Raw genomic sequence first — 24,306 nt, 5'->3', positions numbered from 1 at the left:
GTGTAATTAATGATTTCAATATACGTCCGTGAGTTTTCCTTGACTTTGTGTCACCGTGATAAGCTTCCCCTACAAGAAAAAGTGGTTTGTCCCAGATAGACAGCATAAAAAATCCCGAGTTGATGATCATCTACCTAGTTATCGCCGGAAGATTGGGTGAATGATACTGATAGTCGGCTTTAAATTGAATTATATATAATACATTTATATGTTAGATGGTCATTTCCATTCGATGTAGATATGTCTTTCTTTCTCTTTTCTTCTGTCTGGATCACCTTGGTGTTTGGGAACACCTTGGGGGTCATACAGTTAGTTACTCATCAATATAATAGCACAAGATTACTAGCAATACCGGCGAATCTATTTTCTCGTTTTATTTTTTTAGATGTAGCAACTTCATAATGCGTACATTTAAGTAATTAAAACTACAGCCTGCGATTTGTACATCAATTTATGGACATGATATAAAGGCCTATAACAATGCCTTATGAGCTTAGTTCAACTGTTGAACACAACCAGAACCCAAAATAAAAGCTTGTTTTACTCCATTGTCTATAAACAAATGCTGTATACCTCAAAACAGGATACTGTTGATCATGATGGATGGCCCTCGCAGCCTATGAATTTGAAAGTGGTGACAATTCTTCACCCCATTCCTCCGCTGTTTAACAAGACAAGTGGCGGGGCGTAGATTTAATTGTTTTTCCGAATCCCAGACTGTGGCTTTAATGTTACAGTTATGTCCCCCCCCCCCACACAGATGTTTCAATCATAATCTTATAGGATATTGAAATACCATACACATGTTAATGTACCGAATGTGTAGGTTATATCTGACAGCAGGTTGTTTGAAACCTGTCCGTCGTTTTGGCGTCAAGAGGCAGCCGCAGCACATCAATCAAGCTGACAATCACCAGCTGGCTAGCTCAAAGCCTAGCTTAGTTTAGCTAGTTGTCAGATACATAAACGAACTGTCTATCGTACATTATTGAGCGGCTTGATTATAAATCAATCCTTACGATATATGAATTATAATGACTAGTTAGGCATCGTTTGAATCCTCTGAGCTGGCCTAACTCCCGGGCGGAGAGAAGATAAGAGCATTGGGAGTCAAGGCTCAAGACTAGTTAGCTAGCCCACATCGAAATTGGTAGGCTAAAATGTACTTTACTTAGCTAGCAACCGGAATTATATATTTCCACACCCCTAGTCAGTTTGAAATGGAATACGAATTAACATACTCTCATCCGTATGGTCATAATAAACTGTTATTTTGTCAAATAAGTCGCTTACATGAAAGCGAGCGAACTAGCCTGCCTAGTTAGCTACCGTTAGCTTGCTAGCTAGTGAACTGTTAGGTCCATTACAAGACTGCCATCTTGCGTTGATCTGATGTAGTGTCTTCAACACCTTTTGAAAAGAACCTGAGGCCTTAGCACAAAAACGATTTATGGGTTAAAGTATGACGATATTTTATGAGGTCTAGTCAGGCTACTGATTCAATCCCTCCCAGTTGCTGCAAACCTAGGCAGAACCTACAAAGACTCATGTTGTGGCAACATCTCCCTGAAATGGCTATCAGGTGTCAGCTGCATATACCATGATTACATCTAACTTTGTAATTCTATAGATGACTGTTACATGAACTGGCAAGATGTTGGACTCAGAAGAGTGTACTTTGTCCCTGGATAACTTGTTCTTTGAGAGGCCAGTTGTCCACAAAGTGTGAGTTGTTAGAAACAACCTGCATCCCACAGTCATGCCCTCCAAAATGTATATTTAGCTAGGAACGGTGCTCTTGTTATGGAGGACGCTTGCTCAACCCTTTTCCTGCTTTGGTCCTGTCTCCAGAAATCCACTTTGTCAAGAGCAGAGTTCTTGGCAGTTGGAACCCCCTCCATCCCTCTCCCAGATTCCAGCCACTCAGGACATCCAAAAAGAGGCAGAGGATCTTTCATCATTCAGTAAGTTACATTTGAGGTGATTCAATCTGGGCCAGATTCCCGGAGCCAGATTAAGCATAGTCCTAGACTAAAATGCATTTACCATCATTTTTTTCTTTAAAACTAGGCTTAATCTGGGTCTGACACCGGCCTTAGGAGTCAGGATTTTGTTTCAAGTCATGTCAGTCCCTGTCAGTCATTACATCATCATGTCTTCTATCATCTCCAATGCAGGTTTCTCTCAGAGGTCCAAGAAATTCATTCCCCCTTTGAAAAGAACAGTCGGCAGTGATGGTTTCATAGAAAATAACACAGATTTTAAACAAATTACCAGTGATGGAGGAAAAGAACCTGAGGGCCAGGGCGGGTGTGCTCTCTGGTCTCAGGAAGACTTCATGAACAAGTCCCAGTGTTCCACAATGGTCAGCAGAGGTCGAACTGAAACCCCACAGGAGTCTGGTCATGCGCTGGAGCAGAAACATTTTCCTCTGGACTTCAGCCAAAGCCCACCTGTACGGAGAAGGTAAACCATTCAAATTAAGCTAATGAGTGTGTATACTTTGCATTTAGAATACATAGTAAATGTCAGTTGCTGTCTTTTTTTTTCTCCAATCATGTGTCTTATTCAGATACTGTTGTTTTGCAATGTAATGAGTGTAAAAAAAAATAATCCTTTATCCAACATTTGGCAAAGCCCGTCTGAAATGTAATCTTTTTTATCAAAGATATGGCTGTACTAGTTACATCATGATATGTGGGATATTACTGCAAGCACTTATGATCTATCTGCCCGTTAATGAAATCATCTCGTTCTCGTTACAGTTTGTTCAAACCTCTCATTGGTCAGGTGGTGAACAGTGGTGCAGACTTGAACACCCGCCACAGCCAGACAAGACCCAGAGAGCAGCAAACCTTCAACCAGGTTTCCATGGCGACAGAGCCTCGACTGGCAAGACAGTCAGCAGCAGGCCCCAGCCCCCTCAGCGGGCTGGGTCCGGCTGCAGCCCGGGGACCCCCACCGCATACACCGGACAAAGGCACCAAGAGGGCTAACGTCCTCCCCATGACACCCCAGCCCCTTCAGATACAAGGTAGACAGACAGACAGAAATTATATATACAGTGCCTTGCGAAAGTATTCGGCCCCTTTGAACTTTGCGACCTTTTGCCACATTTCAGGCTTCAAACATAAAGATATAAAACTGTATTTTTTTGTGAAGAATCAACAACAAGTGGGACACAATCATGAAGTGGAACGACATTTATTGGATATTTCAAACTTTTTTAACAAATCAAAAACTGAAAAATTGGGCGTGCAAAATTATTCAGCCCCTTTACTTTCAGTGCAGCAAACTCTCTCCAGAAGTTCAGTGAGGATCTCTGAATGATCCAATGTTGACCTAAAGGACTAATGATGATAAATACAATCCACCTGTGTGTAATCAAGTCTCCGTAAAAATGCACCTGCACTGTGATAGTCTCAGAGGTCCGTTAAAAGCGCAGAGAGCATCATGAAGAACAAGGAACACACCAGGCAGGTCCGAGATACTGTTGTAAAGAAGTTTAAAGCCGGATTTGGATACAAAAAGATTTCCCAAGCTTTAAACATCCCAAGGAGCACTGTGCAAGCGATAATATTGAAATGGAAGGAGTATCAGACCACTGCAAATCTACCAAGACCTGGCCGTCCCTCTAAACTTTCAGCTCATACAAGGAGAAGACTGACCAGAGATGCAGCCAAGAGGCCCATGATCACTCTGGATGAACTGCAGAGATCTACATACAGGACTATTCTGGAAGAGAACCTGATGGTGTCTGCAAAAGACCTGAGACTGGGACGGAGATTTGTCTTCCAACAAGACAATGATCCAAAACATAAAGCAAAATCTACAATGGAATGGTTCAAAAATAAACATATCCAGGTGTTAGAATGGCCAAGTCAAAGTCCAGACCTGAATCCAATCGAGAATCTGTGGAAAGAACTGAAAACTGCTGTTCACAAATGCTCTCCATCCAACCTCACTGAGCTCGAGCTGTTTTGCAAGGAGGAATGGGAAAAAATGTCAGTCTCTCGATGTGCAAAACTGATAGAGACATACCCCAAGCGACTTACAGCTGTAATCGCAGCAAAAGGTGGCGCTACAAAGTATTAACTTAAGGGGGCTGAATAATTTTGCAAGACCAGCATCCCGGAGTCTCCTCTTCACTGTTGACGTTGAGACTGGTGTTTTGCAGGTACTATTTAATGAAGCTGCCAGTTGAGGACTTGTGAGGCATCTGTTTCTCAAACTAGACACGCTAATGTTCTTGCTCAGTTGTGCACCAGGGCCTCCCACTCTTCTTGCTATTCTGGTTAGGGCCAGTTTGCGCTGTTCTGTTAAGGGAGTAGTACACAGCGTTGTACCAGATCTTCAGTTTTTTGGCAATGTCTCGCATGGAATAGCCTTAATTTCTCAGAACAAGAATAGACTGATGAGTTTCAGAAGAAAGGTATTAGTTTTTAGCCATTTTGAGCCTGTAATTGAACCCACAAATGCTGAAGCTCCAGATACTCAACTAGTCTAAACAAGGCCAGTTTTATTGCTTCTTTAATCAGAACAACAGTTTTCATCCATGAAAAAAAAAATCATTGCAAAAGGGTTTTCTAATGATCAATTAGCCTTTTAAAATTATAAACTTAGATTAGCTAACACAACGTGCCATTGGAACACAGGAGTGATGGTTGCTGATAATGGGCCTCTGTACGCCTATGTAGTCGGCCGTTTCCAGCTACAATAGTCATTTACAACATTAACAATGTCTACACTATTTCTGATCAAATTGATGTTATTTTAATGGGCAAAAAGATTGCTTTTCTTTCAAGGACATTTCTAAGTGACCCCAAACTTTCGAACGGTAGTTATATATATTTATTTATATTATATTGCTATGATGTGTTGTAGCTGAAGAATGTACTCAGGTTTAATGGTCATGGCAGCAGCTGTCACTGTTCTTTAGGGCTTGATGAGGTGAAACGAGGTGAGCCCTACCCAATGCCCTCTTGGCTGTAATAGCACACAATTACCACTAGGGGTGGCCAATAATCTCAAATTTATACAGATTTATTGTTTTCACATCAGGTACTTCTGGGCCTGGGATACTCCGACCAGTCTCTGAAATCCGTATCCTTTCACACCCTTAGCCCAAGTAATTACTGCTGAAATACATTCATCTTAACGAAATCTACAAATCTATTTTAGTTGGAATATGTTTGTATACTTAATCAAAGTAACACAGATGCAAAATTCAGATCTGTCTTCAAAGAGTTCCCTTACTTCAACTACGTCCAATCCAAAGCCCTGGACGATGTAAGTGCATCTACACTTTATTCCATCTTCAACCTTAATCATCAAAACGATATCTGTGATTGATTTCTTGGAACAAAATTATTTTTGCAGGTTCTTTACACAGGAAAGAATGTTGTGGCTTGTGCTCCTACTGGTTCTGGTAAAACAGTGCTCTTTGAGTTGGCCATCATCCGCCTACTGATGGAAACCACAGAGCCCTGGAGAAACGTCAAAGCTGTTTATAGTAAGTAATGTCACATCAGGACCACCCGTTTCTTAGTATCCTTTTAAAAAGCAATAAATTACATGTACTAAGACATCAACAGCCAATCTAAAACACCAAGAGCCAGTTAAAGCTACTGTATGGGTTAAGCTAGCTAACCTATGTCATTTTTGACCTGATTACATTTACACTTTCAAAGTGTTCAAAATGTATATGTTGAATTTTAAGTATTTATTAAATGAAAACTGTTTATTAAATGTAGTGTTATTCTCATCAGTGGCCCCCATCAAAGCTCTATGCAGCCAGCGCTTTGAGGACTGGAAGAAGAAATTCGAGCCTCTGGGCCTGAGCTGCAAGGAGCTGACCGGAGACACAGAGATCGACGACTTCTTTGAGATTCAGGACGCCCATATCATCATGACCACACCTGTAAGTGAAAATGTATCCCAGTGTACATGTCGCATTAAAGCACGTCACTAGCAGCCATTTTTGTTTCTGTGTGATATGTAGCAGAATGATGTGGCTGATCCTGTGACCATAGCAACCATCCATTGAAGAATAAGCAGACAGGATTCCCATGTTTGTCATGCAAACAGGGCTTGGGTATACGAGAATAGATACATTTTCGTTCTGAGGGCGCATGGATGCATTGTGTTATATCAAGATAATTAATTAGAAGATTCATTTTTTTTTAAAACAATAACTGACCAACTGTTAATTTAACACTTGGGGCGGCAGGGTAGTAACCGGAAGGTTGCGAGTTCAAACCCCCGAGCTGACAACCCCCGAGCTGACAAATCTGTCGTTCTGCCCCTGAACAAGGCAGTAAACCCACTGTTCCCAGGCCGTCATTGAAAATAAGAATTTGTTCTTAACTGACTTGCCTGGTTAAATAAAGGTAAAATAAAATAAATAAAAAACACTTCATTTAACAAGTTCTCGATAAAGCTCAGACGCATTTCTCTGTTCCTCCCAGGAAAAATGGGACAGCATGACCAGGAAGTGGAGGGATAACTGCCTGCTGCAGTTGGTCCGGCTTTTCCTTATTGACGAGGTCAGTGTTTATGTCTAAGTAGCTACTTCATGTTCTGTTAAAAATTCCCTCCGGTATCACTGCAACTGTAGACCTGGTCAAATAACACTCCGAAACAGCTTGGACAGACTGATTGTGTTCTATTGTTTTTTAATTTGTCATTGTACTTAGTGCATATCTGTCTAGTATTATGTTATGTGTTTCATTGACAACTAAATATACTAAATTTTGGCTGTGTTTCTAGGTGCACGTGGTGAAAGACACTACGCGTGGAGCGACACTAGAGGTGGTGGTGAGCAGGATGAAGGCGGTCCATGCCTTCCATGCAGCAGAGAACCCCCAGGAGGACGTCTCCATGAGATTTGTGGCTGTCTCCGCCACCATCCCCAATATCAAGGATGTAAGTGGCTGAGGGGCCAAGAGGGGTCATGGCACACTTTGGTCATAGTCTAATACTCTAAAGAGGTTTCCTTCACTATAGTCCTTCTTTCCCTCTATCAGTGGTGGAAAAAGTACTCAACTCTCATACTTGAGTAAAAGTAAAGATACCTTAATAGAAAATGACTCAAGTAAAAGACACCCAGTAAAATACTACTTGAGTAAAAGTCTAAAAGTATTTGGTTTAAAATATATTTAAGTGTCAAAAGTAAATGTATAAATAATTTCAAATTCCTTATTTTAAGCAAACCAGGTGGCACCATTTTATTTTTAAAATATTTTTTTATGGAAATCCAGGGGCACACCAACCTTCAGACCTAATTTACAAACGAAGCATGTGTGTTTAGTGAGTCCACAAGATCAGAGGCAGTAGGGATAACCAGGGATGTTTGGTTGATAAGTGAGTGAATTTGACTATTTTCCTGTCCTGCTAAGCATTCAAAATGTAACGAGTACTTTTGGGTGTCAAGGAAAATGTATGAAGTAAAAAGTATAATATTTTCTTAAGGAATGTAGTAAAGTAAAAGAGTCAAAATATAAATAGTAAAGTACAGATAGTAGTGCTTTAAAGTATTTTTGCTTAAGTACTTTACACCACTGATTTCCATCAGTGGAGGCTGCTGAGGGGAGGATGGCTCATAGCAACGCCTGGAATGGACTCAATGGAATGGTATCAACCACATGGAAACCATATTTGATACCATTCCATTGACTCCATTCCAGCCATTATTATGAGCCGTCCATTCCTCAGCCTCCACTGATCTCCATATGTTGTTCTTATCTGTCCTGTCCTGTCTGCTTCAGAAAGAGTAAGGGAATAGTAAATAGGGAAGGAGAGGAGGAGGCGTCTTGGAAGTAGTGCTATTTACCAATTATCATTAAACAGAGCATTTATTTTAAGAAATTCCCTCTCTTCACTGTGTTGAATGGTTTGACATGGCAGATAGCAGACTGGCTGTGTGATAACAGAGGCCCTGCTACTTGTCTGGAGATGGATGAGAGTCACAGACCTGTGAAACTGAGGAAGGTAGTGCTGGGTTTCCCCTGCAGCAGCAACCAGACTGAGTTCAAGTTCGACCTGTCACTCAACTACAAGATGGCCAACATCATCCAGACCTACTCGGACCAAAAACCAACCCTTGTTGTGAGGAACTCTCTTTGTGTTTCTGAAATGTAGACATGACCAGCACCATATTTGTAAGTATTGCCATTGTTAATAGCTCACACATGGGATATTTTTTTTTAACAGTTTTGCTCAACAAGGAAAGGAGTCCAGCAGTCAGCCGCTGTTCTGGCCAAGGATGCCAGGTTCATCATGAGGATTGAGCATAAACAACGGTTTGAGCTACTTACCTTTTTATTCTCTACAGATGTACAGGTACTCAATACAAATGTCTTACTGTTTAGTTAGATCTTATTGAATTTTTGGAATCTTCTGTTTGCAGGTTGATGAAGTATGCAAACTCTCTCCTGGACTCAAAACTCAGAGGTTGGTGGATAATTTAGGGTTAATAATTTATATTCCTTCTCTTCCGTATCATGTAGGCAAACATTTCTCATTGATTTGAATATAACTATTATTGCATTAGAATGTGAAATCACTAGCCCGGCGTTTTCTCTATTCCAGACCTGGTGACGTTTGGGGTTGGTTTCCACCACGCCGGGGTAGACGTGTCCGACAGGAAGGTGATTGAAGAGGCCTTCACCATGGGAGACCTGCCTGTACTGTGTAAGCATTAGGACCTTCACCATGGCAGACCTGCCTGTACTGTGTAAGCATTAGGACCTTCACCATGGCAGACCTGCCTGTACTGTGTAAGCATTAGGACCTTCACCATGGCAGACCTGCGTAAAGGCACTCTCACATTGCAACGAATGTGGATCTAGCGTTCGTCTGCCCGTCGTTCAGCGCGATGCGTTTTACAATATAAACGTTTTGCAAAATAAAGGTACACATACATGTTATTCAATCATTGCACACACACACTGCTCGAGCGTCAGCGGGCATCTGCTTAGCCAGGAGCTAAAATAGAACTTGGTTCTATTTTTGATGCTTGATGCGCTGCAAGTCCTGCCTCTCCCATCTCATTGTTTGTTAGGAGCATATACCAACGTGGGTGATTGAAAGATGAACTGAGGTCCACACTCCAGTCCAGTCGGTGGTGCACCTTAAAGTTGGTTGCCAACCGCCATATAAAGTCCAAAGAACCAGAAGAAGCCTGAAGGAGGAGCGATTACTAGAAACTAACTCGGTTTACCCTTTTATCTGTGGATTCATTGTCGGAGTAGAGGACCTTGAGGTAAAATAACAACCCAATGTTTCAGGTAAAATAACAACCCAATGTTTATATCCCAAGACAAATTAGCTAGCGACAGCAAGCTAGCTAGCTAAATTACCATAAAAGTTTCATGCTTTTCGACCTGTCCCCAAATTAATATAGTTTGTTCAGAGTTTGTTTTGATATTTCAACCTGCGTGTCATGATCGCGTCTGGTGTGGGTGGACAAAATCAACATGCGCACGAGCGGTCTGGTCAGCATGTTGGACCACACGCTGTAGACGTCTGACTGTTGACATTTCTCACAGTTCGCAAATCAAGTTTAGAGGTGCTAAGTACATTCGTCCAGCAAATGCTATTGGTGTATCTGAGCCCTAACATGCTGACCAAACCACCATCACGCACAAGTAGATTTTGTTCACCCACACCAGACGCGATCAGAACACGCAGGTTGAAATGCATAAGGTCCTTTACTCTGACAATTAATCTACAGATAAAACGGTAAATTAAATTTGTTTCTCGCCATCTCTCCTCCTTCCTTCAGGCTTCTTTTTCTTCTTTTGACTTTATATGGCAACCAACTTTAAGGTGCATTACAACTACCGATGGGACTGGAGTGTGGACCTCAGTTCAGCTCTCAATCACCCACGTGATTATATATGCTCCTAAAAACCAATGAGGAGATGGGAGAGGCAAACCAAATTCTATTTTAGCGCCTCGAGCAGTGTGTGTGCAATGATTCAATAACATGTATGTGTACATTTATTTTGCAACGCAAGCGGCATGCTTCCCAGCCAAAACAGTTTGTGCATAAATTGTGATGACATTTTGTGGCGATTTGTTCATTTTGGACTTCGGCTAGGGTTTTTTCAACATTTTTTCTTGAGGCAAGCCGAGGTCGGTAGCTGAAGTCTACGACCCCTCGTCGGCAATTGGTCAACAGTAGGGCTTCTTCAATTAAATGCCTGTTGTCATTCAATGAGAGACGACTCGTCCTCATGCCCATTTTTTCACTTGAGAAATACTGCACCAAACATCCTAGACAGTTGCAAAAAGTCAAAATTAATGACAGATTTCTTGAGTTATCTAAGGTCTTACTTGACTATTTTTAGTAAATACAAATTAAAATGATTAATTTCAACTGCATCAATCAACCCTTCATCGATTCCCGCCATCTAAATCTACTCATTGATCTTTGTGTCCACAAGAGCATTAGTGAGGTCGGGCACTGATGTTGGGCGATTAGGCCTGGCTCGCAGTTGGTGTTCCAATTCATCACGAAGGTGTTCGTTAAGGTCAGGGCTCTGTGCAGGCCAGTCAAGTTCTTCCACACCAATCTCGACAAACCATTTCTGTATGGACCTCGCTTTGTGCAGGAGGGCATTGCCATTGTGTGTAGATGGGTGAGAGGGGATTTAAAAAACAAAACAAATCATTTTGAATTCAGGCTGTCAAGAGATATGAATACTTTCTGAAGGCAGTGTATGTGGTTTCTTAGTTACAACCAGTACTCTGGCGATGGGGGTGAACCTGCCAGCCCACCTGGTGGTGATCAAGTCCACCATGCACTACATCGGGGGAGCCTGCAAGGAGTACAGCGACGCCGACATGCTGCAGATGATTGGCCGAGCAGGCCGGCCACAGGTACAGATTGCAGACACGCACTCTAGTCCCAGCATCCTTAGCACCACAGGTTACAAATCATAGTCCAAAACCAGCTCCTATTTTTATATTTTACCTTTATTTAACTAGGCAAGTCAGTTAAGAACAAATTCTTATTTACAATGATGGCCTAGGAACAGTGGGTTAACTGTCTTGTTCAGGGGTAGAACAACACATTTGTACACATTTGTCGATCTAGCAACCTTTCGGTTACTGGCCAATGCTCAAACCACTAGGCTACCTGCCGCCCCAGCGAGCAAAACTAGTTGCCCGCTATGCAGTGGGAAAAACTAGTTGAAATTAGGTAATTACAAAGTGTTCTATTCATTATGTTTCAACTAGCTTTGCCTGATTTGTAGCCAGTGCCCATTCTGTATTTTAAAATCTGAATGCGGTGTAAAGCAAAACACCAGTCTCCATGTCAACAGTGAAGAGGCGACTCCGGGACGCTGGCCTTCTAGGCAGAGTTGCAAAGAAAAATACATATCTCAGACTGGCCAATAAAAATAAAAGATTAAGATGGGCAAAAGAACACAGACACTGGACACAGGAATTCTTCACTGTTGACATTGAGACTGGTGTTTTACGGGTACTATTTAATGAAGCTGCCAGTTGGGAACTTGTGAGGCGTCTGTTTCTCAAACTAGACACTCTAATTAATGTGCTTGTCCTCTTGCTCAGTTGTGCACCGGGGCCTCCCACTCCTCTTTCTATTCTGGTTAGGGCCAGTTTGAGTTCTGTGAAGGGAGTAGTACACAGCGTTGTGTGAGATCTTCAGTTTCTTGGCAATTTCTCACATGGAATAGTCTTCATTAATCAGAACAAGAATAGACTGACGAGTTTCAGAAGAAAGGTCTTTGTTTCTGGCCATTTTGAGCCTGTAATCGAACCCACAAATGCTGATGTCCAGATACTCAACTAGTCTAAAGAAGGCCAGTTTTATTTCTTCTTTAATCAGAACAACAGTTTTCAGCTGTGCTAAAATAATTGCAAAGGGGTTTTCTAATGATCAATTAGCCTTTTAAAATGATCAACTTGGATTAGCTAACACAACGTGCCATTGGAACACAGGAGTGATGGTTGCTGATAATGGGCCTCTGTACGCCAATGTAGATATTCCATTAAAAATCAGTCGTTTCCAGCTACAATAGTCATTTACAACATTAACAACGTCTGCACTGTATTTCTGATCAATTTGATGTTATTTTAATGGACAATAAAAATGGCTTTTCTTTCAAAAACAAGGACATTTCTAAGTGACCCAAACATTTTGAACGGTAGTGTAAATGTTTTCTTCCACTTTTACATTAGAGTATTTTGTGTAGATTTTTGACAAAAATGACAATTAAATCGATTTTAATCCCACTTTGTAACCAAGGGATCTGAATACTTTTGCAAGGCACTGTATCCATGGCAGCAGTGTCACTGAAAGTGGACGGTCCATTGATTTGATGTAAGGCTTTGACTCTGAATTATTTTCCTCTCCAGTTTGATACGTCAGCAACCGCAGTGATCATGACCAAGACTCACACCAAAGACAAGTACATGCAGTTCATGAATGGGGCAGAAATTATTGAGAGCAGGTATAGTGATGGGTTACTTCTACAGTCAAATATACATTTTCACAAATCATCAGGGACAGACTGATATTCTGCAAAAGGTACAGGGATTGGATTGCTGAGGACTTCATCATTTTCTCTGATGAACCCCTTTCCCATCGTTTGGGGCATCCGGAAAAAAGCTTGTCCGGAGAAGACAAGGTGAGCGCTACCATCAGTCCTGTGTCATGCCAACAGTAAAGCATCCTGAGACCATTCATGTGTGGGGTTGCTTCTCAGCCAAGGGAGTGGGATCACTCACAATTTTGCCTAAGAACATAGCCATGAATAAAGAATGGTACCAACACATCCTCCGAGAGCAACTCTCCCAACCATCCAGGAACAGTTTGGTGACGAACAATGCCTTTTCATGCATGATGGAGCACCTTGCCATAAGGCAAAAGTGATAACTAAGTGGCTCGGGGTCAAAACATAGATATTTTGGGTCCATGGCCAGGAAACTCCCCAGACCTTAATCCCATTGAGAACTTGTGGTCAATCCTCAAGAGGCGGGTGGACAAACAAAAACCCACAAATTCTGACAATCTCCAAGCATTGATTATGCAAGAATGGGCTGACATCAGTCAGGATGTTGCCCAGAAGTTAATTGACAGCATGACAGCATTGCAGAGGTCTTGAAAAAGAAGGGTCAACACTGCAAATATTGTCTCTTTGCATCAACTTCATGTAATTGTCAATAAAAGCCTTTGCCACTTATGAAATGCTTGTAATTATACTTCAGTATTCCATAGTAACATCTGACAAAAATATCTAAAGACACTGAAGCAGCAAACTTTGTGGAAATTAATATTTGTGTCATTCTCAATTTTTCGCCACGACTGTACAGTGTCAAAGTTCCTCAACACTTGTTTCAGAGTGTAGCTTATATGATTTGGTTTTACATTAATTTGTATGATACAGTACATTGTGGTGATGATTGTTCGACTACATAGACCGGTACCTTTCTTTAAATCTCTGTTTGATTTCATACACTTTTGTGGTTCACATTGAGGTTGAAGTATTTTTGTCCTCCTCCTCAGTCTGCACACCCACCTTGTGGAGCACCTGAATGCTGAGATCGTCCTCCACACCATCTCAGACGTCAACATGGCCCTGGACTGGATCCGCTCCACCTTCCTCTACATCAGAGCACTGAAGAACCCCAAACACTATGGTAAGTACACACAGACTGGACATCACCCTGTCATTATTAGCGACAGCCAGCATCGTTAGCATGGATGCTAGTCTATTTCTGCACCCGTCAGTCAGCTACATCGTTAGCATGGATGCTCGGCTATTTCAGTATGAACGAGTTAGCCTAGCACCCATGCTAACAATATATTTCAGCAGTAGTCAGTTCGATTGTTAACATGGATGCTAACTTATTATAGTACAGTTAATAGCATGTACTTAGAATATCTCGCTACATCCTTACAACAGTTTAACAAACGTCATAAATGTCAGACATACATTGGCAGATCATACGTGAGAACACCTGTCCGTACTTTTTGTTGCAGGTTTTTCCACCGACTTGGACCGATGTGGGATTGAAGCCAAATTGCAAGGTGTGGCATTCCTGTGTTTTCTTTGTTAATATGAACTTCGTATCTGAAAACACAGAATATCTCTATCATGTGTTTGTGTAGTAACTAACTGTATAATGTCTCTCTATACTCTCTGCTCCAGAGCTCTGTCTGAAGAACCTGAACTCCCTGGCCTCCATTGGTCTGGTCTCCATGGATGAGGATGTCAACATCAAAGCTACAGGTTGAGAGCAGCAACCCATTTTGTTTTTTGCGTGGCTATTATGGCCTTTTATTGTTTATTTCATTAATTATAATCAGAAGTGTACAACAACTAACAAACCCTGTACATGTTTGGTTTTATTCAATACAGATATCTCCTACATTTGCTTTCCAGCATCGAAAAGTCATTGTACTCAAGTCTGTTCTCTTCTTGACATGTGTAATTGTGCTCATCCCCTACAGAGGCAGGCAGGTTGATGGCCAGGTACTGTGTGGCATTTGACACCATGAAGCAATTCAGCAAGGTGACTGGCACTGAGACCTTACCTGAGCTGGTAGGTATACAGTAATAAGGTAACACTGTAGCATGTCTCATATGCACATACACTGTTTTTATTGAGTTTCTGTATTGTGTTGTTTGTTACATAGGAAATTATAAAAGATGCGTTGAGTAGATGTTGTATTGAGAATCCCACTGAAATGGAAGCTGGCTCTTCACACAGATAGAATTGATGGCGAAGGGCAGAGAGTTCGCTGACGTGCAGCTGAGAGTGAACGAGAAGAGAACCCTGAACACGTTGAACAAGGACAAGAACAGGATCACCATCAGGTTAGAGTACAATTCAATGATACATTGGAAGAAGAGGTGAAGTGACATATACAACAAATGTAAATGCTCATATCTGGCCTTTTTTCTCCAGGTATCCCATGGAGGGGAAGATCAAAAACAATGAGATGAAGGTGAACTGGTAAGTCGAGCAGTGGCCCGTACAGTGTACCAACATGAGAAAATGGAGGATGACATTGACGCCACCATGTATTCTCTTTGGGTGAATCTCCAAAGTATTTTCTTGAACTTCGTCTCTTTCCCACAATACCCGTCTTCCACCTCAGCTTGATTCAGGCCCAGTTTGGCTCCATTCCAATTCAAGAGTTTGGACTCACACAAGACACCGGTAGAATCTTTCGGAATGGAGTCCGAATCAGCAGATGTAAGTCATCAATCACTTAACATTTTGATAGTAGAAGATGATTTGCATTGAGCCTTGTCTGATAAGCAAGCTTTCTTTGAAAAAAACACTCTTTGATCCAAGATGTGTTTTGATTACGAACCAGGTTTGGCAGAGTTTCTAAACCAGCGCTCCAAGACAGGCTTCTCTGCTCTGCTCAACTCCCTGATACTGGCCAAGTGCTTCAGTGCCAAGCTGTGGGAGAACTCTCCTTATGTCTCAAAGCAGCTGGAGAAAATAGGTAGGAAGCCATTGAAACATGTCAAAAAATACTGTCAATGCTTGTTGAAAATGTGTAGTTAATAGTTACTATGATGTTACTGTGTTCAGAGACCCTTTTTAAGAAATCCATTGACCAACTGATTTATTCCTAGACAAATGAAAGTAGTACAGTTTCTGTGAGCATAGAAATATAGTGGTCCCGTGTGGCTCAGTGGGTAGAGCCCGGTGCTTGTAAGATTGTGGGTTCAATTCCCGCGGGCGACCAGTATGAAAATGCATGCACTCACTGCACTCGCTAAATTAGAAATGTAATAATGAGGCTGATTTTAAAATGATAAATGAGATTGTATTTAGAGTATAATTATTTATATATATATATATATATATGTCTGTAACGGCACAGATGACTCTCTGTTCCAGGGTTGACTCTTTCAGCCGCCATGGTGAACGCTGGGCTCACCACCTTCAGTAAGATAGAGAAGACCAACGCCAGGGAACTGGAGCTGGTGAGCATGCAGCCTCTATAGATGACTATAACAAACAAAGTAATTCATTTAAACACCCTGTTGTTTCAATTTCTCCATGGTTTATTGACATACCCACTGAAACAAAAATGCAGTTTCATGGCTTTCAATTAAATCAGTCTTTCAAATGTTGTTCATAAAGCCCCTTTCTACGTCAAGAGTCGTCACAAAGTGCTTTCACATACAATAAATGCAAATATTTTCTGTCTAGATCGTCAACAGACATCCTCCATTCGGAAACCAAATCAGAGAGGCTATCATCAATCTACCCAAGTATGAAGTTTGTTTGGAGCAGGTAAAAACCTTTGCTTTGGTTGAATTTTTGTTAGAACGGAAAAGGTGATCAAGATTAATCATTGTAGCAATATTTGGTGTCGGGACAAAACACAATTTTTTTCCACACATATCATTTAATATTACAGCTGAGTATTTTTTTCAATTACTGATCAATTAATACATCTCCCCAACAACCTGTGATTTAATTTTGTATTTCTCACGTTTTAGCTTCCAAGATACAACGTCGCCACCGCAGAGATTGTCGTGACTGTGAACGTGAAGAACCACGAACAGCTGCTGTCAAAGAGAACTGCTCCTGACCACCACTATGTCACCATGATCATCGGGGACTGTGACAACAACGTGGTCTTCCTGCAAAAACTCACGTAAGATAAGGAGGATGACCATTTCGAGTCACACGGAGACACACACACACAGACTGATACATGCATAGAGACACTTTATCTAAAGCTTGCCTGTAGAGACAACTTGTTAAAAGCGTATTGTAAGATGTTTTAAAGGTTCATACATGATAACAAGTTATAAAGCATTATACCTGCAGGCAGGGTTCTCCAACGGGCCGAAATTGGCCCATGGGGGTTTTTATTTGGCCCCCAAGTTTGAGCAAAAAATAAATACTAATATTAATTCCAGGGTTTTTCTTTATTTTGACTATTTTCTACATTGTAGAATAATAGTGAAGACTTCAAAACTATGAAATAACACATGTAATATTTTAGATTCTTCAAAGTAGCCACCCTTTGCCTTGATGACAGCTTTGCACACTCTTGGCATTCTCTCAACCAGCTTCATGAGGTAGTCACCTGGAATGCATTTAAATTAACAGGTGTGCCTTGTTAAAAGTTAAATAGTGGACTTTATTTCCTTCTTAATGCGTTTGAGCCAATCAGTTGTGTTGTGACAAGGTAGGGGTGGTATACAGAAGATGGCCCTATTTGGTAAAAGACCAAGTCCATATTATGGCAAGAACAGCTGAAATAACCAAAGAGAAACGACAGTCCATCATTACTTTAAGACATGAAGGTCAGTCAATCCGGAAAATGTCAAGAACTTTGAAAGTTTCTTCAAGTGCAGTCGCAAAAACCATCAAGCGCTATGATGAAACTGGCTCTCATGAGGACCGCCACAGGAAAGGAAGACCCAGAGTTACTTCTGCTGCAGAGGATAAGTTCATTAGAGTTACCAGCCTCAGAAATTGCTGCCCAAATAAATGCTTCAGAGTTCAAGTAACAGACACATCTCAACATGTTCAGAGGCAACTGTTCAGAGGAGACTGCGTGAATCAGGCCTTCATGGTCGATTTGCTGAAAAGAAACCACTACTGAAGGACACCAATAAGAAGAAGAGACTTGCTTAGGCCAAGAAACACGAGAAATGGACATTAGACCGGTGGAAATCTGTCCTTTGGTCTGATGAGTCCAAATGTTAGATTTTTGATTCCAACCGCCATGTCTTTGTGAGACGCAGAGTAGGTAAAAGGATGATCTCTGCATGTGTGGTTCCCACTTTGAAGCACGGAAGAGATGGTGTGATGGTGTGGGGGTGCTTTGCTGGTGACACTGTCTATGGTTTATTTAGAATTCAAGGCACCCTTAACCAGCATGGCTACTACAGCATTCTGCAGCGATACACCATCACATCTGGTTTGTGCTTAGTGGGGCTATCATTCGTTTTTCAACAGGACAATGACCCAACACACCTCCAGGCTGTGTAAGGGCTATTTGACCAAGAAGCAGAGTGAGGGAGTGCTGTGAAGGAGTGAAGGAAAAGCAGCCAACAAGTGCTCAGCGTATGTAGAAACTCCTTCAAGACTGTTGGAAAAGCATTCCAGGTGAAGCTGGTTGAGAGAAAGTGTGCAAAGCTGTCATCAAGGCAAAGGTTGGTTACTTTGAAGAATCTCAAATATAAAATAAAAATGTTTGGTTACTACATGATTTCATATGTGTTATTTCCTAGTTTGGATGTCTTCACCATTATTCTACAATGTAGAAAATAGTAAAAAATAAAGAAAAACCCTTGAATGAGTAGGTGTGTCCAAACTTTTGACTGGTACTATATATTAATTTCTGTTAATTTTGTTGAGAGTTTTCACAGTAAAAACACCAAGAAATAGCTGCAAGTGGTTTTAATTTAAGGAATCCTTTCCAGGTATTCCCACCCATAATAGAGAGACACGTGATCTTATACAAATGTAAACAAGGATTGAAATTATTGTTTTAATCAAACATATCTGTTTGGGATTCTTGCAGTCAATTTGTGGTCTAAAAATGATTTGTAATTATAAAGTGGGTGGTTCAAGGACTGCCTGAATGCTGATTGGCTAACAGCCGTGGTATATCAGACCGTATACCACGGGTATGACAAAAGTTATTTTTATTGCTAATTTTGTTGGTAACCAGGTTATAATAGCAACAAGGCACCTCAGAGGTTTGTGGTATATGGTCAATATACCACGGCAAAGGGCTGTATCCAGGCACTCTGCGTTGTCACGGTATATTGGCCATATACCACACCCCCTTTGGGCCTTATTGCTTAATTATGTTCTGGACTCCTGGCCATCCCCTCAAGAAAGAAAGAAAATCGTCCCGCGGCTGAATCTAGTTGATGATTACTGCCTGCAGGCTTTAGGTAAAGTGTTACCGTCATACACTCAGACAGGGAAAACAGTGAAAGAAAGAGAGCAAGACCAAGAAAGGGAAAGAGTGATGAAATGGAGAGTGACTGTGTTTGTTCGTCCAGAGACTTGATGCTGTTAAAGTCGGGAAGCTGGTCAAAGAAGATCGAAGTGGCGAAAGCCTCCAAAGGAGAGGAGATCAATGTGAATCTGGTCAGCTCAGAATACGGTCAGGCAGCTAAATATCAGGACATTTTTCTCTCACTTTTATTATAGATGTGTTCAAATACATTTCTACAAAATGCTTCAAACTTGTAAAAGGCAGTTTAAGTAGAGTGGAATTGTTTAATTGAGATTTATGAAAAGTAAGAATATTTTCTATTAACTACATTGAGATCTTCCTCTCTTCAGTGGGGTTGGACATTCAACAGAAGTTTAGTCCCTTCTTCTCTGGACCGAAGAGGTACGGAGCTGAATCACTCGCACCTGAGCAACATAACACCGTGCAGCAAGCACAGGCTAATGCTCAGAGATCACAGGGTGCAACACAGAGAACACAGCCAACAGCTCAGCAAACACAGAAGAGAAACTCCACATCCACATGTGCTACAGAAAAGGGTAGACTTATTCAATACCTTACATTTGTATACTTTTGAGCTATTGCTAGGTTGTACTTGCAAGGACTGTTGTTGTTTTTTTAACCCAACTTCCCTCACTGAAATACAGATTCCTCACAATCAGATCCAGGCAAAAGACAATGTAACCACTTATGCAAAAACAAGGATCAATGTGGCCACGACTGCTGTGAGTTTTTTTTGTCCTCAAACTCTCCATTGCTCAATTGACACTTAGAATCATTTCAAATTGTTTATTCACAAATGATTACATTTGTTTTTTCAATTTCCTCCTATCTGTTTCCCAGGTAAAAATGGAGGGCCGGGGGTTCTGAAAAGGCAGATGAATCAGCATTCGAGTTTCACCTCCTACCTCCAAGACCTGAAGACTAGGAGTGACACACTGACGGAGACACCAGTCAAACGCCTCAAGGTGGGAGAACAACTGACAACAGCTGCAGCGGTTGTTTAAAATATAACCCCTTTGGGCTAAAATTCGAATTTGAGAGAGTGAGAGGCTCAAAACAAAATACTTATTCACACCGTCACATAAATCATGCATTGAAGTTAGAGACGAGTGACACGTGTTTCATGATCATTTGCTGATTTGTCATCGACTAACTGAACGAGGAACTTTTACCTGAATTAATGTTTCATCTCCCTGTTGCTGGTTCCTTTAGATGAGAATGAATGGCGGGATGGGAGCTGCCAACATGCAACAGTTCTCTTATTCACCTAAGCCAATCCTACCTGCTTCTTCTAGGTACGTACCCTCCTCTACCCAAAACATAGACGAAGTTCATTAGCTTGGAGTTAATTGATTACTAATCCAAACTGTATCTGACACATTCCAAATATTTTCTTAACTTGTTTTGAAGGTATGAAGGTAACCAGTATGGCGCTTTAGCAAGACCACAGAGTGTAGATTCAGCTGAGGACTTTGCAACACCCCAAGAGATGGCTTATGTTGTGACCTATGGCCATGGTATGTTTGGTATTGAAATGCTTCTAGAGGCTTCTAACTCCATTCACCTTCAATACAGCAGTGTGGTAGTGAAAGGGTGCTAAATGGACACTTGAGAGGAGTAACTGAACATATGTGTGTCTCTACAGAGTATAATGACTACCTGGAAGACATATCTCAGACAACGGGAGATTTGAAACCACCACCTGTTCAACTTCAGACCCTTACGGAGTCACAAAGTAGGACGTCTCAGTTACAAAAAAAAAAAACTGTCATACTGTTTTTTGTTGTTTTTAAACTGTTATATCCCACGATTCCATGAAATATACCTATTGTAGATTCAATAAAATGTACACACAGATTATTTTCGAGTAGACTACTTCCTTCAAATTTACTGCAAACAGACAATAACGTGTTCTCATAATCATAACCAATCCATATTTTTGTTTTAAGGCACTTCGATATGGAGGAAGCCCAATGCCTACGATGGAAGATCCCTCAGCCACAGCACCCCCCAAAGCACCCCGCAAAGCCAGAGCAGGAGTTACCCTCAGAGCCATAGCACCCCCCAGAGCCAGAGCAGGGGTTACCCTCAGAGCCACAGCACCCCGCAAAGCCAGAGCAGGAGTTACCCTCAGAGCCATAGCACCCCCCAGAGCCAGAGCAGGGGTTACCCTCAGAGCCACAGCACCCCCCAGAGCCAGAGCAGGAGTTACCCTCAGAGCCACAGCACCCCCCAGAGCCAGAGCAGTGGTTACCCTCAGAGTCACAGCACACCCCAAAGCAGGGGTTACTCCCAAAGTATCTCTCAGAGCCAGAGCAGATGTTACCCACAGAGTCACTGCACCCCCCAAAGCAGGAGTTACCCTCAGAGCCACAGCACCCCCCAGAGCCAGTGCAGGAGTTACCCTCTGAGTCAAAGCACCGCCCAAACCCAGAGCAGGGGTAACAGTACCCCCCAAAACCAGAGCAGGTCTTTTTCTCAGAGTTCCATTGTAGACTTGACCGACGACAGTGGTTTCTTCTCATCGTCAATCACCCCCAGCGTGACATTTGACCTGGGAGACGAGTGGGACGATTTTGACGATGACAACTTGGTGCACGCCAACGAGAAGCCATGCACCACTGTTGCTAAAACTAAAGGGGTGGACCTGGACTGTGATAGGCCAAAAGGTATTCTAACAGGGAGCCATTTTTGAACATATCAATGTTAAAAATTTCATTTCTTTGTTCATGCTTTTTCAGTGGGGCAAATGATTTAATAGTTAAACGTATTGATGTTTTCAGGAAACTCCACACCACTACCATCCATTTCCTTACTGCCCAAACCCCGCTTCACTACATCCAATTCCCCACTCAGGTGAGCTCAGCTCGTAACAAACTAGGACTTCACAGTTCCACAAGCTGTCAAACCCCTGTCATTTCACTGAATTAAACATCAGTCGTCTCTCCCAGCGGGCAAAACTGGTTTCTGGTTGAAGAGACGTCAGTAGGAAGGAACTTGGTACTGTTGCAAATACTTGATAAATGTGACCCTGATCAGTTGATTATCATTGTTATGTAATGATTTGTGTGTCTCAGGTCGACCTCCCCAGTTGTTTCTCAGATACCAGTTACTACTCTCCCAGTCAGACCACACAACTCCCAGGCTACTGCTAGCTGGAGCCACTCTGACAACAAGGCCACAGTGAGTTACTATCTACCCATAGTATCAGTTAACTTTATTTCAATGCTGGATCGGAGGTCAACATGAAATTGACAGCAGACAAAGCCAAGGCTTCTGTTCTTATATACAGTCAGTGGCCAGTTTATTAGGTACACCACCCTGTTCACAAAAATGGTTTGCTCCTACAGACTGTGTGGCCGTGGCTTTCTATATAAAGCAGAAAGACCGGCATCAAGGCATTCAGTTACTGTTTGACTGAACGTTAGTGTCCAAAGCAAGTGACCTAAGCGACTTTGAGAGTGGTAGGATCGTCGGTGCCAGGTGCGCCGGTTCCAGTATTAGAAACGTCCGGCCTCCTTGGCTTTTCACACACGACAGTGTCTAGGGTTTACTGAGAATGGTGAAACGAACATAAAACATCCAGTCAGCGGCAGTCCTGTGGGTGAAAACAGCTCGTTTATGAGAGGTCGAAGGAGAATGGCAAGAATCAGCAAATAACGGCACGGTACAACAGTGGTGTGCAGAACGGCATCTTGGAATACACAACTCGGCTGTACTTGTCATGGATGGGCTATTGCAGCAGACGACCACACCGGGTTACACTCCTATCAGCTAAAAATAAGAAGAAGCTGCTCAAGTGGATGTGTGATCACCAACACTGGACAATTGACGAGTGGAAAAACGTTGCCTGGTCCGACGAATCCCGGTTCCTGTTGCGTCGTACTGATGGCAGAGTCAGGATTTGGTTTAAGCAGCATGAGTCCATGGACCCATCCTGCCCCATTGTGAAATAGTGTGGGGAATGTTTTCCTGGCACACCTTCGGTCCCTTGATACCAATTGAGCAAAGTTTGAATGCAATACCTTGTAGAATCCATGCCCCAAATAATTCCGGCTGTTCTGGAGTAAAAGAGTGGTCCGTCCCATTACTAGATGGGTGTACCTAATAAACTGGCCACTGAGTGTAGAATGAAAAGTTACCTTTCATCACACAATTCACATGCTTTGAAATCAAAGATAGCAGGGCATAGCAATGTTATGTTTTAGGTTTAGCAGCCTATTTGTTTCAGTACACATTTGAAAAGTAGTCTGAAACACACATCTTTGCCCTCTGCAGAGGACATTCAGTGAACCCCCCATGAAAGCACCACCCCCCTTCCCAAAACAGACTGACACTAGCTTTCCCCCCCTGGGAGAACGGTTTGATTTCTTCTCAAAGACGACTACCCCAAACAATGACAATGTGACTGGCAAAAGGTAAGGAGGGACTATAGAGAAATATATTTAATTTTCTTAACTTTTTTCATACATACTAATGGAAATCATGATTATGAATTAACTTTATATCATTGACAGACAGCATTAATCTTAATTGCAGGCTCCAGGGAGAGGATTACAGCAAGGAAGTGGAGGCATTCATGGGGATATTTGATGGACTATTTTAGTAGTGTTTGTAGTTGTATGGACTATTTCCATGATAATGTTTCATGGTGATTTGTCATGTTATTGTGTATGTAATTTTGTTATACTGTTATTTATACTGTTTGTTGTTTGGGATTCACTGTTAGATTTACTGTTGGTCCTATTTGAAAATGTTTATCTAGGAGTATGAACTTTCAATCTTCTTTAGCAGGATTCCAAAAATGTAATATTTCTGTGTACTTTATTAAATGAACACAATATTTATTCAGAGGAAGTCTGAGGGTGTAGAGAGCAATAGTAATGGTGTCATGGACCATATAATGGTGTTTTATTCCCTTTAGTGGACTGTCTTTAAATTGCAGCTTGTAGCTGCACTTCCTGTGCTCACTAGGGGAGAAGACAGTAGTAACTCTGAGCTGGATGTAACATGCAGTATAGCATCCAGCTCAGAGTTACATCCAGCATCCAGCTTTAGTTACATACAGTATCCAAATCAGTTACATCAAGCTCACAGTTACATCCAGGATCCGACTCACAGTTACATCCAGGATCCGACTCACAGTTACATCCAGCATCCTGCTGCACTTCCTGTGCTTGCGATGGGAGAAGATGAAGAATCCAGAAAGCAGTTGGTTGTTGTTACCTAAAAGTTCCCACCTTCTTCATCCTGTATTTGATAGCCCTTATGCTGACACCATCTGTAAGTATTTACGTTTCTGTATGTTTTTA

The 24,306-nt window shown here is 41.8% G+C and overlaps 1 protein-coding gene across 1 annotated transcript; it reads left to right on the top strand.

Moving 5' to 3' along the window:
• Nucleotides 1–727: 727 nt before the first annotated feature.
• LOC110508218 (putative ATP-dependent DNA helicase HFM1) lies at nt 728–23,845 on the top strand. The gene is made up of 40 exons (XM_036966920.2): nt 728–1,150; nt 1,631–1,725; nt 1,852–1,964; nt 2,178–2,466; nt 2,766–3,034; nt 5,062–5,103; nt 5,219–5,289; nt 5,380–5,512; nt 5,769–5,920; nt 6,468–6,545; nt 6,769–6,924; nt 7,906–8,106; nt 8,212–8,300; nt 8,408–8,451; nt 8,590–8,691; nt 10,739–10,884; nt 12,391–12,485; nt 13,541–13,674; nt 14,018–14,065; nt 14,187–14,267; nt 14,489–14,580; nt 14,749–14,855; nt 14,947–14,994; nt 15,140–15,237; nt 15,362–15,496; nt 15,898–15,983; nt 16,213–16,296; nt 16,506–16,663; nt 19,038–19,141; nt 19,324–19,530; nt 19,639–19,716; nt 19,835–19,959; nt 20,207–20,289; nt 20,405–20,511; nt 20,640–20,729; nt 20,944–21,663; nt 21,778–21,850; nt 22,072–22,177; nt 23,273–23,412; nt 23,534–23,845. The coding sequence occupies exons 2-40, from the start codon at nt 1,655–1,657 to the stop codon at nt 23,598–23,600; spliced, it is 5,022 nt and encodes a 1,673-aa protein (XP_036822815.2). The 5' UTR covers nt 728–1,150; nt 1,631–1,654; the 3' UTR covers nt 23,601–23,845.
• Nucleotides 23,846–24,306: the final 461 nt, after the last annotated feature.

This window comes from Oncorhynchus mykiss, chromosome 28, assembly GCF_057628025.1.
Source record: "Oncorhynchus mykiss isolate SJ-2025 chromosome 28, ASM5762802v1, whole genome shotgun sequence".
Lineage (NCBI taxonomy): Eukaryota > Metazoa > Chordata > Actinopteri > Salmoniformes > Salmonidae > Oncorhynchus > Oncorhynchus mykiss.
The sequence above is the reverse complement of the archived record's forward strand: the minus strand, read 5'-3'. Positions and strand labels throughout refer to the sequence as shown.